Source organism: Euprymna scolopes, chromosome 46 (assembly GCF_053919585.1).
Source record: "Euprymna scolopes isolate OS-2025 chromosome 46, ASM5391958v1, whole genome shotgun sequence".
Lineage (NCBI taxonomy): Eukaryota > Metazoa > Mollusca > Cephalopoda > Sepiida > Sepiolidae > Euprymna > Euprymna scolopes.
The window spans coordinates 39370856-39386424 of NC_136527.1; the positions used below are offsets into that span (position 1 = coordinate 39370856).

Below are 15569 nucleotides of genomic sequence, written 5' to 3' on the forward strand. Positions count from 1 at the left end.
ATTCCCAACTGTTCTTCCGGTTAATGTTCCCAGGAATTTCTGCTACATTGAATGCTTAATTATTTTCCGTATGTGTTTTCATGAGTCAACAAATTTGACAAGAACCACATACTTCACAAGAATGTGGTTTCTCTCCTGTATGTGTTTTCTTACAATTCAACAATGTTGACTTCCAAGGAAAATAAGAACCACATACTTAACAAAAATGTGGTTTGTCTCTTCTCTTTTTTCATTTTTTCTTAAACTTTTTCTTCTAGGGGGTGGGACATCCAACCAGATGTCTGACATTTACCCCTATTTTAGTGAGTCCAACCAAGAGATCTTTTCAGGATTCTAGCCGTCCCTTTCAGTGCAATCGTTTGTATTTCACTTGCACTTGGTTCACCGGGTATGCTTGCTATGTACTTTTAAAAGTTCTTTTTCATAAGCCTAGTTACTCCTATGATGACTGGTATAATTGAAACGTCTTTTAATTTCCAATTTCGTTTCATATCATACATAAGTCCTTGATACTTTGTTATCTTTTCCCTCTCAACTCTGTTAAGCCATGTATCATTGGGTACACTGACCTCTATTACGGTTGCTTTTTTGTTTGCTCTGTCCCAAATCACTATATCTGGTTTAACAGCTGCGTTTTCAAGATATGTAGCAGTAGGGATTATGTAGTCATAGTGAATAGTGTAGTTGTCATTCCCAACTGTTCGTTCGGGTATATGTTCCCAGGAGTTTTTACTACACTGAATGTTGAGTTTCTTACATATCTTCCAGTGAAGGTATTTGCAAACTCCGTTATGGCGATCTATATAATAACCGTCTCCATGTGGGACTTTGCAACCATATATCAGGTGGCCCACACGCTCAACCTCAGTGCTACAGAACCTGCATTTATTATTGTTGCTTAGACCACACATCTTTTTGAAGGCGTTTGTCATGAGGCCCTGGTCTTGTGCAGCCAATATCAACCTCTCTTGGTCGTAATGGAGGGATCCTCTTTTGAGCCAGTCCAGGGAACCATCCCTATCAATATATTCTTGGGATAGTTCAGTCGGTAGGTATTTTGCCCGTTTATGGTTGGTCCATTCTTCTGTTTTAACACTATGGAACTGGCTAGTGTATTTTTTCCGACTTTTCTGGGCTATGTCAGTGGCAGGCTTGTTTGGGTTCTCAGTATCATTTGTAAGGCAATCTTTTCCCAAATAAGTGGCAAGTTGTGTTATAGATGTTGTACTACTTGCTCGATTCTGATAATGGTCTTTAATTTTCATAAGCTTGGAGTTACAGGAACGTATTATGTACTGACCTATGCTGACGATTGTGGCTCTGTGTTGATGATTGACTTCCGAGAGTCCCATACCTCCTTCTCGCCTGGGTAGGTACAAACGAGGCATGCACTGATTTCGGTAAATAACTCGGTACAAGGTTAGCATTTTCCTTGTCTTTGTGTCAAGCCAATTTATGTCTTTCTGAGGCCAGTCAATAATGCCAAAACTATATGTTAGTACTTGCATGGCAAGTTGGTTAATTGCCGTAACTTTGTTCTTGTTTGTGATTTCAGTTTTGCAGATTTTTCTTACCCGGCGTAAATATTCTTGGCTTAGTTTCTCTCTCATCTTTGAATGCTGGATGGACTCATTTTCATCAATACCGAGGTATTTGTATGTTTCCTGTTCATCCAGTTCTCGGATTACACTATTTTCATCATGCTGTATATTTTCATCGTGTTACTCTATTTTCATCGTATTACACTATTTTCATCGTTTGTCTCCCGTATGTGTTTTCATATGATTCAACAAATTTGATTTCTGTGCAAAAGAAGAGCCACATACTTCACAAGAATATCGTTTCTCCCACATATGTGTTTTCATCTGCCACAACAAATGTGATTTCTGTGCAAAAGAAGAACCACATATTTCACAATAATGTGGTTTCTCTCCCGTATGTGTTTTCATATGACGCAACAAATGTGACTTCCGTGCAATACCTGAAGCACATACTTCACAATAATGTGATTACTCTCCTGTATGTGTTTTCATATGAGTGAACAATGTTGATTTACGTGCAAAAGAAGAACCACATACTTCACAAGAATGTGGTTTCTCTCCCGTATGTGTTTTCATATGACTCAACAAAGTTGACTTCTGCGCAAAAGAAGAACCACATACTTCACAACAATGTGGTTTCTCTCCCGTATGTGTTTTTATATGATTCAACAATGTTGATTTATGTGCAAAAGAAGAACCACATACTTCACAACAATGTGGTTTCTCTCCCGTATGTGTGTTCATATGACTCAAAAAACTTGACTTCCATGCAAATGAAGAACCACATACTTCACAGGAATGGGGTTTATCTCCCATATGTATTTTCATATGATTCAACAAACTTGACTTCCATGCAAAAGAAGAACCACATACTTCACAAGAATGTGGTTTCTCTCTAGTATGTGTTTTCATATGATTCAACAAAGCTGATTTATGTGCAAATGAAGAACCACATACTTCACAAGAATGTGGTTTCTCTCCCGTATGTATTTTCATATGTCTCAACAAAGTTGATTTATGTGCAAATGAAGAACCACATACTTCACAACAATGTGGTTTCTCTCCCGTATGTGTTTTCATATGACTCAACAAAGTTGACTTCTGCGCAAAAGAACAACCACATACTTCACAACAATGTGGTTTCTCTCCCGTATGTGTTTTCATATGATTCAACAATGTTGATTTACGTGCAAATGAAGAACCACATATTTCACAAGAATGGTGTTTCTCTCCTGTATGTGTATTCATATGTTGCAACAAATGTGACTTCCATGCAAAAGAAGAACCACATACTTCACAAGAACGTAGTTTATCTCCCATGTTTGATTGCATTTCACAAAAAGTATATTGAGTTGAGTATATGAGAATAAGCACGCTAATAATTCTAAAAATTTATTTGAAGGAATTAAAACTGTTACATCACCAAGGAAGAAAAGGTCTTCTTATCTCTTAATCGATTTCTTTTCAGTGTTGCAAATTCTGAAAATATACAATAAATTTAAAAAAATAAAATTTTTGTGATAAAATTTAATTTTTATTAAAATATATATAGCGTCCTATGTAATTTGAAATAGCATCCTATGTAATTTGAAATTTTATTTTCAATATCACTAAAGATTGAAACTTCAGCATTCAGGAGTATTTAACTTACAACTGATTTTTACCAAGTACTCTAACCATAGCACTTTTTTAAGGATAGATTTTAAACTCTTCTAACTTAATGTTACTAATACTACAATATAAAAGGTTGTGGAAACAAAAAGGTGCATTCCAAAAATGTTATTTAAAAATCTGCAGTTTTATTAAATTAGGCTTTTTACACATGATCAAAATTATAAGACCAAGGGTTTAAATTCTTAGATTTATGCTACTTCTAATGTTTTTAGTTCAGTTAGAGATTAGCAATCACTGTGTAAATGTGTTACCATGCCTAAACCAAGAAAACTCACCGAAGTTGACTGCCCTCGAATTCTAGGATTCCATAAGCAAAGTTGGTCATAGCGAGTGATAGCAGTTAAGGTATATCGCAGTGCAACTGTTATTGTCAACTTTCTAAAGAACATTGAGAATTATGGAAAAGCAAAATCCTTTGGTAGGCCCCCAAAATTTCTCCTGCATTGAGTAGGAAAATAAAACAGATTGTTATGAATGACAGAGGACTTTCTTCTAGTCAAATTAAGTCGGTTACAGATGCTGATTACAGTCCAATCAGACGACACTTACAAAAAAAGTCATGGTAAATAAAAAGTGTAAACAAATTCCTCTATTGCTTCCATATCACAAAGTGGAACGCTTAAGATTTGGTCGTGAATACCAAATCTGGGACGTTGAGAAGTGGAAGACAGTCTTGTTATCTAATGAGAAAAATTCAATTTAGATGGTCCTTATGAGTTACAGCGATATTTACATGACAAAAGCATGTCCTTTGAAATTTTTTCCACACCTCATAGTGGTAGAGGGTCCATAATGGTATGAGGTGCCTTTTCTTACAGATGATAAGAGGGAACTCCAGATGGTGCAGGGTCGTCAGACAACAGCTGGTTATATTAGCGTGCTACAAAAAGCATCTTTGATAATGGAGGGACATCGTTTGTGTGGGGATGGATGGTTATTCCAAGAGGTTGATGCTGCAGTCCACAATGCAAGACAGACCTTGAGCTTTCTACAAGAAAATGGAGTCCATCTCTTGGGACATCCTTCATGCTCACCAGACTTGAACCCAATTGAATATGTTTAAGGATGGATGAAAAAAGAGGTTTATTGAAACGGCAAACAATATTCAAGAAAAATGAACTTCATGAAGCCATCTTAAGAAACTGGAGCAGGATCCCTCGCACCTTAATGGAAATCCTTATTTCTAACTTGCCCCCCAAAATTTCTGAAGTCATCAAAAGCAGTGGAGGTAGAACTCATTATTAAGTTTTATTGTTGAATGTTTTCACACACTTTTCGTACACTTTTTGACAATTTAATAGAATTTTTGTCTCTGGTCTTATAATTTTGATCATGTGTAAAAAGCCTAATTTCATAAAATGTAAATTTTAAAAATAAATCTTTAGAATGTAGCTTTTTGTTTCCATAACCTTTCAGATTGTAGTATCGGAAGAGTTTATAGAAACTTTTTACTGCGTATTACTATATTATTTATAATTAATTGTTTCCATATCGTGTTAAATACTATACTAGGCTTAGTAATTGATCATCACCCAGAATATATATCGATTCCTTAAGCCAGATTACTCTTTATTGTTCTTCTCCATTTATAATTTTTATTTCATCCCATAAGGGTAGATGGTTTGCCTTTTAAATCATATATTCTACCATAACATGGATTACATTTGTATAACTTTCAACATTTACATGGAATCTCTTTGTCATGATTTTTCCATAAACCATTTGACATGCACTATTTAATACTAATGTGACGTTTTAAAAATTACAAATTCTTTCATTGTTTCGTCCATGTCCTTTGTATATGATATACAAACTTTTATTCGTATAACATAATGGCAGTATTCATAAGAGATTTAACTATCTTGCTTTCTGGTGGAGAGTTTTTCTTAAGCTTTCTACCTCATTTTAATATGTATTGTTATTAGTATATTAGTATATTTTTATTAGTATGTATTGATTTTGCACGGTGTTTTACGAAACAGACAGTTTCTTTACATTATATAGATTGTGAGGATTGAACTGTTATACTGGCTACATACTTAAAGATATATAGAGTGTTATTAGAGTCTTTTAATGATGTAAACCCCATGTGGCATGCGATTACTTGGAAAATCAGAGACAAGAGTTTGATTTGGAGTGGTATTATTATTTTGTTCTTTCGTCAGTAGCACTTTGTTGTTATAATGGAGTAGTATCTGTTTTCAAATTTTGTGCAGGGATTGAGTTCACTATTGAAAAATAAGGCAGTGGTGTCAGTAACAATATAAATAAGAGGGACATTTCTTTTTATGAAAATAGTGCTGTTGTGAAATAAAAGAGACAGTGGAATAAAGGAGGTGGATTATTGATACCTTGTAATATTTCAGGGTGACCGGAGTAGTGGATCAGGAAAAATGTCAGAAGGCCCTAGCAAAAGTTAAATGGAAGATCTGGCTCGACATAAGGAAGGAGTACGAAGAAAATCCCATGGAGGTTTTTCACATGAGACAGTTGATTCTAGTTGAGGCTATGGGTCCAGCCAGTCCCCAAAGATATGGAGACATAAAAGAAGAGTAAGGGACTAGTACATGAAGTAAAGAGAAGTAAATAGGCAGGTAGATAATTAGATATTAGTTATTGTGGCGAGCTGGGCCATATACAGAGATTCTGCAGGAAGCATATCCAAGGAAACAAGGGCGCTCCATTCCTTTGATGCCTTATAAACGGAACAAGGGCATCAATGCACATAGTTGGTAATATGGGCGCATCAAATTCCTTTTCAATAAGAATTCAGGGAAATAATTATAGAGCTCTGGTGGATAAGGGAGCAGAGGTGTCAGTAATAAATTTTTTAAAGCACTCAGACAGAGACATAACTATGCGATAAAAACATTAGTTTAAGAACAGCTAATAGATGCCAATTAATTGTAGAAGGGATCCTTCGATTAAGATTAGAAATAGGAAGTCAGTCTATCCACGAGGACTTCTTTGTTACAGAGAATCTCAGTACAAGTGTCATACTATACCACAACTTAAGAAAAATGGGTTAGGGTGTATTTTGATTTAGGAGCAATGAGACTATTTGATGAGTATATCGCTCTATAAGATTTTGCCCATATTTCATCAATAGTTCAGTTAGCACAGAAAATTACATTAAAACACCAGCATCTGCATACATACTTGAGAGGGAGTTGCAAAATAACTAAGTGTAGTGTGACTGGTGACATTATCCAGATTACCATGAATGATGGACAAAAGAGAAAAAAATTTGAAGGGAATAAAAATACCTCAAGAATTCAAGTTGGAAGTTGATATGTTGCTGAAGTAGAATAGAGATTTTTCTTGGACGGAACCGATACGCTGGAGAAGCGTATCAATACAGGAAGGCATTAACTAATACTGAGATGCCCGTATTGAAAAGCAATAAAAGTTGGTAGACTTACAGAATAGACAAAATGATGCGGACAGGTGTCATTGAGGCATTGAATAGCCCGTGGAGTTTTCTATTAGTGTTAGTAGAAAAGATTTGGTGTATATTTTCGGGCTTTAAACAAAATCACCAAGAAGTATGCCTGAGCATTACTGGTTATTGACGATATACTAGCCTTGCTCGGGCCAGCAAAATATTTCTCAACAATAGACCTAAAGTCAGGGTAATAGCAGCTTAAATTAAGTAAGGACAATAAAATGAAAGCTGTGTTCACCTGCCACCAGGGTTTATTTCAGTTTAACCTGATGCCACTCAGACTTGCAAATGTATCCAGGGTCTTTCCGGAATTAATGTCCATAGTTATACAGGTACAGCAAGATTATACATTACCGTATTTGGATGATATTTTAAGATTCTCAGATACGAACATATAAATAGGGTACTAGCCAGTTTATGCAATTTATTTAATTTTCTCAGATACGATGGAAAGCCACTTAGATCACATAGATAGGGTACAAGCCAGTTTACATAAGCACAACCTTAGGTTAAAAGCCATAATATGTGAGATTTCTAGGAGAGAAGTACAGTATCTGTGGTTCAAAGTAAGTGAACAGGGTATAACAAAGTCAAATCGATAAAATTAGAGATTTATTCAATATCACGTCATATCATCAATGATTTATCAAAAAATTTTGTGAGACAAGTGAGCCGTTAGTTTACTTGATGAGGAAATATGAAAGGTTCCAATGGGACAACATATGCTAGTTTGCCTTTAATGTTTGCCTAAAAACGAAGTTTGCAGATATGGTTATATTGGCATATTTTGATCCTGAAAAGGACAACCGGCTGTACACAGATGCATCCAATCGTGTATTTGGGGAATATCTGTCGCAAATTGTCATATGATCAAAGGAAGAGCAAAGAGGCTGAAAAACTAATTTACTAGTTATCACATAAAGTTAATGATAAAATCGAATCATTTGGAGCCAAAAAAGTTTGCGTCATATAAAAGGGTTGAGTGTTCATCAGTATCGTCTGAATGTTCTATGATATCGAGTGTAGATTTAAGAAACAGATAGGGAAATTTTTAGATTTAAAGATGCGGATGAAGAATGGTAAATCACCTATAATGGAACAAAAATAATTCATAGTGAAAGACGAGATGATGTCGAAACTCAACGACAAACTATTAATAAGGTTATATGTACCGTTGCATCATAGAAAAAGACTGTTTGTGCAGTACGATGATAATAATGGTCACATGGGTGAGGAAAAGACATTTCACGCCAATAAGCAAAAGTATTTCTGTTCCTGTTCATATAAGGAGGTGAATGAATACGTAGGCAAATATATTTTATGCCAAACCAGAAACCTAAGAAAGCAACAACTACAAATGCAGAAGTGTTGTTTGCCTCGTTTTCCTTTTGCAAAACTGATATTCAATATTTCCAGGCCCTACCCAACACTTTCAGGTAACTAGTACATAGTGACGTTCATCGATATGATTAGTGCTTGGCTGGAGACTTTTGTGATCCCTAATAAGAAGGCAGAAATGGTGGTGCATCTGTTGTTTGATGAGATTTTCCCAAGATTCAAGGTACAACTCCAGTTGTTAACAGACAATGGTCCAAAAATGTTAACAAAGTGATGAAGAAGGCATGGGAAGACCTCAACATACACCATGTGACCACATCATTTTATTTCCCCTAAAGTAACGAAAAATAGAAAGATTTCATAGGATGATGTATGACATTTTAGCGAACAATAAACAGTCATGGCATTTATACATAAACCAAATGTTGGCGATTGTCAGATTCCATGTGAGCGAAATAATGAAATTCTCACCATACTTCTTGGTCTACAACAGAGACGTGATCCTTAATAATAAGAAGGTAGAAAATGTTAAAGTGATGAAGAAGGCATGGGAGGACCTCAAAATACATCACGTGACCACGTTATTTTATCTCCCTAACAGAAAATAGAAAGATTTCATAGGATGATGCATGATATTTTAGTGAACAATGAACAGTCATGGCATATATACATAAACAAAATGTTGGCAGCTGTCAAATCCCATGTGAGTGAAATAACAAAATTATCACAATACTACTTGTTCTACAACAGAGACGTGATCCTGCCATTAAATAATATATTAATGCCTTGTAGAATATACTATGGTGATGAGCAACACGAGATCACTCTAAAAGAGATGCATCAATCTTTTACTTTGGTAAAAGATAACATTTGGAAAGCTACGAAAAATTAATAGAGGACTCTGATAAGAAAACAAAGTCCATAGATTTTAAGATTAAAGATCTGGTTTATTATAAGAACCACCAGAATATTCCTTTATTGGGTTCGTTCCATGCATGATTAAAAAAAATAAAAAACAGATTATGAGAAAGACAAAAGAAATTCATTTTTAACTTGACACAAAAAGAAAGCAATTGGACGTGTTTGAACTCATCTGCAGTGGGAGAGAAAATATGTGCTGCATGGTCAAAAAATGGAAAGGAGGTGACAAAAAAGGGCTTTTCTGAAAGACATGTTCGACACCAAAGTGATATTTTGAAACTTACTGGAATATTTTTTTTGTAGCCACTTATAAAATGCTGATTCATATTTTAATGCGCTTCTTTGTTTTTTGTTTCTGCGATGGTACCAGACAATGTGCGGGTCTGAGTTTTTGAAATGTAATGACACTGTTAAATACTCTCATCTCTATAAATGATCAGTGAGATTCGAAACCAAGATCCCAGTGACTGTGCCAGTTGCTCTATTACTGAGCCATAACCCCAAAGCAGCACCTCAAGGCTAGGTTGAAACCATTATTTCTATAGCAGCACCGACACCTCACAGTTTGAGATTTTGAATTTTTGGTTTATAAGCTGTGCTGATTGCTGCTAGTGCAGTATGATGACAATAGCGGTCACATGGACGTGGAAAAGACGTGTCATACTAATAAGCAAACGTATTTCTGTCCGTGTTCATATAAGGAGTTGAATGAATACGTAGGCAAATGTATTTCATGCAAAACCAGAAACCTGAGAAAGCAACAACCTCAAATGCAGAAATGCGGTTTGCCTCCTTTTCCTTTTGCAAAACTGACATTTCCAAGCCCTACCCTACAGTTTCAGGTAACTAGTACATAGTGACCTTCATCGATATGTATAGTGGTTGGCCAGAGGCTTTTGTGATCCTTAATAAGAAGGAAATGATAAGAAGGCAGAAAATGTTGTTAACAGACAATGGGTCCAAAAATTTTAACAAAGTGATGAAGAAGGCATGGGAGGACCTCAACATACATCACGTGACCACATCATTTTATTTCCCCTAAAGTAACGGAAAATAGAAAGATTTCATAGGATAATGTATGACATTTTAGCAAACAATGAACAGTCATGGCATTTATACATAAACAAAATGTTGGCGACTGTCAGATTCCATGTGAGCGAAATAATGAAATTCTCACCATACTTCTTGATCTACAGCAGAGACGTGATCCTGCCATTAGATAATATATCAATGCCTTGTAGAGTATGCTATGGTGATGAGCAACACGAGATCACTCTAAAAGAGATGCATCAATCTTTTACTTTGGTAAGGGATAACATTCGGAAAGCTACGAAAAATTAATAGAGGACTCTGATAAGAAAACAAAGTCCATAGATTTTAAGATTGAAGATCTGGTTTATTATAAGAACAACCAGAGGCTGGGAAAGCTGGATGTGTGTTGGAAACCATATTATGTGGTTATAGAAAAACAGACCCAGTCTCATATAGGATTAAGTACCAGTTGATGGGCTCCATGACAAACGTGCATGCATAACATCTGTAGGCAATGTCAATCAAGGAATGGGAAATTCTCAGCTTGGAAAGACTGTTAAGAAAGAACGCATGAGTTGGATAGCAATTCAGCCATAGAAGAAGCTGCTATCTTAATATAGAGGACTCAACCAATGAGAAAGACAAGATGAGGAGTCTGACGTTGAAGAGGAGAATCATGACACAGAGCATAACATCGAAAATTTTGGACACGAGTTATCCCTTGTTTTCATCACTTGTAGATGTCAAAGACGATATTAGGATCTGTTTGGAAAAGCCTAAAGTATGTTCAGTGTTTGGAAGTGGGGAAGAGGAACAAGTGAGATGGAATTGTTTAGGTTGGGTAAGATCTATTTTCTGTTTTGAAAAAATATTCCTTTCTCAGGTTCGTTCCATGCATGATTAAAAAAAACTAAAAAAACAGATTATGAAAAAGACAAAAAAAAATTCATTTTTAACTTGACACAAAAAGAAAGCAATTGTACGTGTTTGGACTCATCTGCAGTGGGAGAGAAAATATGTGCTGCATGGTCAAAAAATGGAAAGGAGGTGACAAAAAAAGGGCTTTTCTGAAAGACATGTTTGACACCAAAGTGATATTTTGAAACACAGTAAAGTGCGTTGTTGAAAATTACTGGAATAATTTTTTTGTATCCACTTATAAAATGCTGAGTCATATTTTAATGTGCTTCATTGTTTTTTGTTTCTGCGATGGTACCAGACAATGTGCGGGTCTGAGTTTTTGAAATGTAATAACACTGTTCGAATGTAAGAGCCACATTACATACTCTCATCTCTATAAATGATCAGTGAGATTCGAAACCAGGATCAGTGACTGTGCCAGTTGCTTTATTACTGAGCCATAACCAAAAGCAGCATATCAAGTCTAGGTGGAAACCATTATTTCTATAGCAGCAGCACCGACACCTGACGGTTTGAGATTTTGAATTTTTGGTTTATAAGCTGTGCTGATTGCTGCTAGCAGTCAACTTCCTTTCTAGTTTACCAAATAAAAGGTCATTTCTCAGGCAAGCTAAGAACATGACAACATTCATGAAATTGTTAAAAATTTGCAATCCTCTCTTCCTTTCCAGCTATTGGTACTAACAACACACTGAATGGTGATTCTACTAATTTCCCTGTTTCATTGGCATAAAAATGGCGACAGTCTGCATTGCACAATTGACCATCAACAATAAAACCGTTTTGCCATTTTAGCTTTTCTTTCCTTTATTTTTTTGTTACACAAACAACTCTTTGAAGTACACACACATGCTAGCCAAGTCACAATTTTCCCTACACAAATTCAAAGGATCTACTTATAAAACACACACACATACTAGCCAAGTCAGTTACAATTTTCCCTACATAAATTCAGAACATCCACTTATGAAAGCCCCATTAAAAATGTTCCATTAATAATAACTCTAAACTTTTCATCTATCACATTTAATTGCTTGATTGGTTGAAAGATGGACTCATTCTACAATCCTTTTCTTATTTTCTACATTTTTACTAACGAATAAAATTAATAAACTGTTTTTTTTAATGTTAGAATGAGACTTTGTCTTTCTATACTATAATCGTTTCAGCAGATAAATATAAATTAGCAAATTATTGTTAAACTTTTCTCAGGTAAATTCGATACACTGCTGTCAAAAACTTCCAACTTTAAAACTTGACAAGAGATTTAAAGTCATTTTTGATGACATGTTATATGTTCCAGTTTGTGCGAGCATAGCTGAAGTTGGATTAAAAACGCTGAGAAAGACAGATGGGATTAAATGGGTCACCTTTGTGAAGGAGAAGTCTCAAAATAGAAGCATAGAAGAAATCCCCAATTCAAAGATACAAAATCCTACATTGTCTTGGGTCCTGTCTTGTAGCGTTCCTTTAAACAGATTCAAGCTCAACAAGGACGTATGACACATCTATCAGAAGTAGCAGAACCAGGTATGACGTCATGTTATATATGTATATATGTTGATATGAAAGTACACACCACCAATTAGAAGACTCACAGGTCACTACAATAGACATTAAAGATCTGATGACAATAGTCCGTTACACAACAATCACAACATACATAGAAACACGTCAACAATAAAACCAACTACCATTTTAACCTTTCTTTTTTGTTACACAACTAACACTTTCAAGCACATGCTAGCCAAGTAAGTTATGATTTTCTCTACACAAATTCAGAACATCCACTTATGAAAGTCCCATTAACAATAAACTTCAACCTTTTCATCTATCACAGTTAATGCTCAACAAAATACAAAATAGTTTAATTTTATGTCGTATTCACTTTTCCAAACAGAATCAAAGTTAACCTATCACAATCCGGTAAGTAAATATGGCATTTCCATTATCGCCATTGCATAGGGGACATATTTGGAAAGAGATGGTGGATACATATAACAATCATGAGGGGGAGAGATTTATACATGTTACAGTTCTCTGGATTCTTATAACAGAGATTAGCGAGGAGAGAGGGTGATCAATTCTTTTAACACAGGAGGGGACAGTCATTGCTTGTGATGGAGAGGGGACAGGGAGACACATTACTTGTAAGGGGGTTATACAACGTTCATTATAGAGATGATTACACATTACCTTCAATTGTTGAATGACGAATCAAAGACAACAGTTACAAAAATCGATGTTCTTTATTCGAAATGTTCTCATCTTAAGTGTTATTTTTACAATGGTTGAACAATAAATAACACTCAAGCTGAGAACAGTAGTCTTAATAATCTAAATAATACAAAGAATCATTCCTCATCTAAAAAAAAAATCAGAATTGTAATTTGTTTAAGAATCATGATTTTTTATTTTATTTAGTAAAAGTTATTTGTAAATTTTGTTGAATGTATTTTTGAGAAAACTTAAAAATACAACATAAGTTTCTTTAATTATCAGCATTCTTTAAACAAACGAATAGAAAATCTGATAACTGGATTTCCAAATAAATGAACAGGAAAACTCTTTGGTATACTTACGTGTGTAAACAGTTTCTAATACATCGATCCCTCATATTGAAAGCAAAAGCACTAGACGAGAATACAAACATTTAATTAATGAAAGGAGAAAACATAACTACACATCCAAAAGGCTAAAAAAAAAACGGCTTAATTCGTAAAATTTTGCTGAAAAAGTAGATGTTTCCAAACTGGGGGATCGATTTACTAGAATGTTGTATGAGAAACAGAACACAGCTTAAAAAAATGGTAAATATTGATTTTTTTTTCTGATAATCTGACGGATTAGTGACCAGTAGGTAATAATCCATTGAATTTTGTTTAAAGATGAAAATAAAAAAATACAGAAGGGGAGGGGGGTACCACTTCGATACATACATCGATCATTCTTTTTTTACTTGAAACATGAATCATTGAAAAATTTATCAATTTTTTTTTTTTTAGTAAACGATAAATTGTTTTACTCCACGTAAAAAATATCCTACCCCCTCTAAATCTTAACAATGACGACTTTTTAAAGTTTTCCAAGGGTGCTGGAAACGAATATATACTGTAATAGTGGATCATAGAAATAGTTTTGATGATATGAAAAATTTACTTTTTCGAAAAATGGGGGATCACTTATCATTATTAAGTTAATGTAAAATGAGCACCCACTTTATGACCACCTAGTAAGGCGGGCATTTTTTTAAGCTAATTTTTTTTCTTTGTTTTCTTCTGATTTCATGTTTCAACAAAGACATAGAGACATTAAAAAAACAAAAATCAAGAAAAATGTTATCAATTCTGTACGTGTAAACGCATACAGAATTGGGCACCACTGATAACATAAAGAATTACGTACTGACCGTTTTTTTTTATGTTAAAGTCAGTATTGAAAACAAAATCTGATAAATTAGTGACCATTCGATAATAATCCGATGAAAAAAAAAAGATGAAAAAAAAAATACACATACGTGCGCCATGTAGTAATACTTACGTTTTTGTTTTATAATCTGCTTTCGATTAACTTTATCTGCTTTTATAAAGGAAACGATTTTTTAAATGTGATTGACTTTACAAGCTCAACTTAACATTCAAGATGACGAACGGAAGAGCAAGTTCGCAGAAAACAAAATTGAAGAGGAACAAAAAGAGATCATTTCGAAACAGAGCCGATCTATTTGGTGAATATCAAGGATAAAATTAGTATTATTTTATTTAACATTTTAATATTTACATGAGACAGAACAGATTACAAGTTTCATCTTTATTCATTTATAATTCGTTGCATGTGCAATTTAATGGCGGAAACTGATAGTTTTTAAAACCGCATTTTCGTATTTTTATTTATTTATATATAGATTCCTGATTTTTTTCATTGTGTTTGAAACAATAAAGCCTAAAGTTAATCTGATGCTTGTGCAGTTTACCAAACGGTACTCGTACAGTTTAAAATAAAGATATTGGTGAACAATTGTTTATCATATTATTTTTTTTATAGATTTCCTATTTTTTTTATCGTGTTAATTTTCTAATTCGTTGCACGTGAAATTTAATGGCAGAAACTGATTGGTGAACATAGTTTTGTAGGCACCGCCAAAAATGACCGCAAAATCAAGTCGTTGTTGTTGTTTTTTAAAACTAAATTACATTTATTAAAATCCATTATTTCTGAGTAACTTTTTTTTCCCCCAGACAGATAAAACCCTGAATTTTATCATATAGAAAAAAGAATAATGTAAAACTTTTTCTACTATTTTTAATTAAATTTTAAATGTTAAATTTTCCCAAAAAGTTAACAATTGACATTTTTTTGTCTTGCACAAAAAACGTACTTAAATATTAAAAAAAAAAGGTCTTTGAAATAATTAATTAATTTATTTATTGTCTAACTAAGATTTGGGATGATTTTCTAAGAGAATATGCAAAAATATTATAATATTAGTACCTGAATTTCAAATAATTCCACTTATTCATATAGGTAACCAGATATTTCGTGTCGATGTAGAGTCGAGATCGACTCTGTTTACGTTTGCGTTTTATAAGAAAACTATGGAAGATCAAACAGGCCAAAAAAACTTATTTTTCAGTGACGAAAATTTCAATGTATTATTAAGCTGAGGCTGGCCAGTACCAGATGGGTGACCATTTGTA

The 15569-nt window shown here is 34.2% G+C and overlaps 1 protein-coding gene across 1 annotated transcript; it reads right to left on the reverse strand.

Moving 5' to 3' along the window:
* Nucleotides 1–278: 278 nt before the first annotated feature.
* On the reverse strand, nucleotides 279–14534 carry LOC145270538 (uncharacterized). The gene is made up of 2 exons (XM_080126182.1): nucleotides 14413–14534; nucleotides 279–3020 (listed from the first exon to the last, which is right to left on the reverse strand). The coding sequence occupies exon 2, from the start codon at nucleotides 1608–1610 to the stop codon at nucleotides 408–410; it is 1203 nt and encodes a 400-aa protein (XP_079982308.1). The 5' UTR covers nucleotides 1611–3020; nucleotides 14413–14534; the 3' UTR covers nucleotides 279–407.
* Nucleotides 14535–15569: the final 1035 nt, after the last annotated feature.

Coding starts and splice junctions, on each gene's coding strand:
- LOC145270538 (XM_080126182.1), bottom strand. CDS start 1,610: ATGAGAGAGAAACTAAGCCAAGAATATTTACGCCGGGTAAGAAAAATC.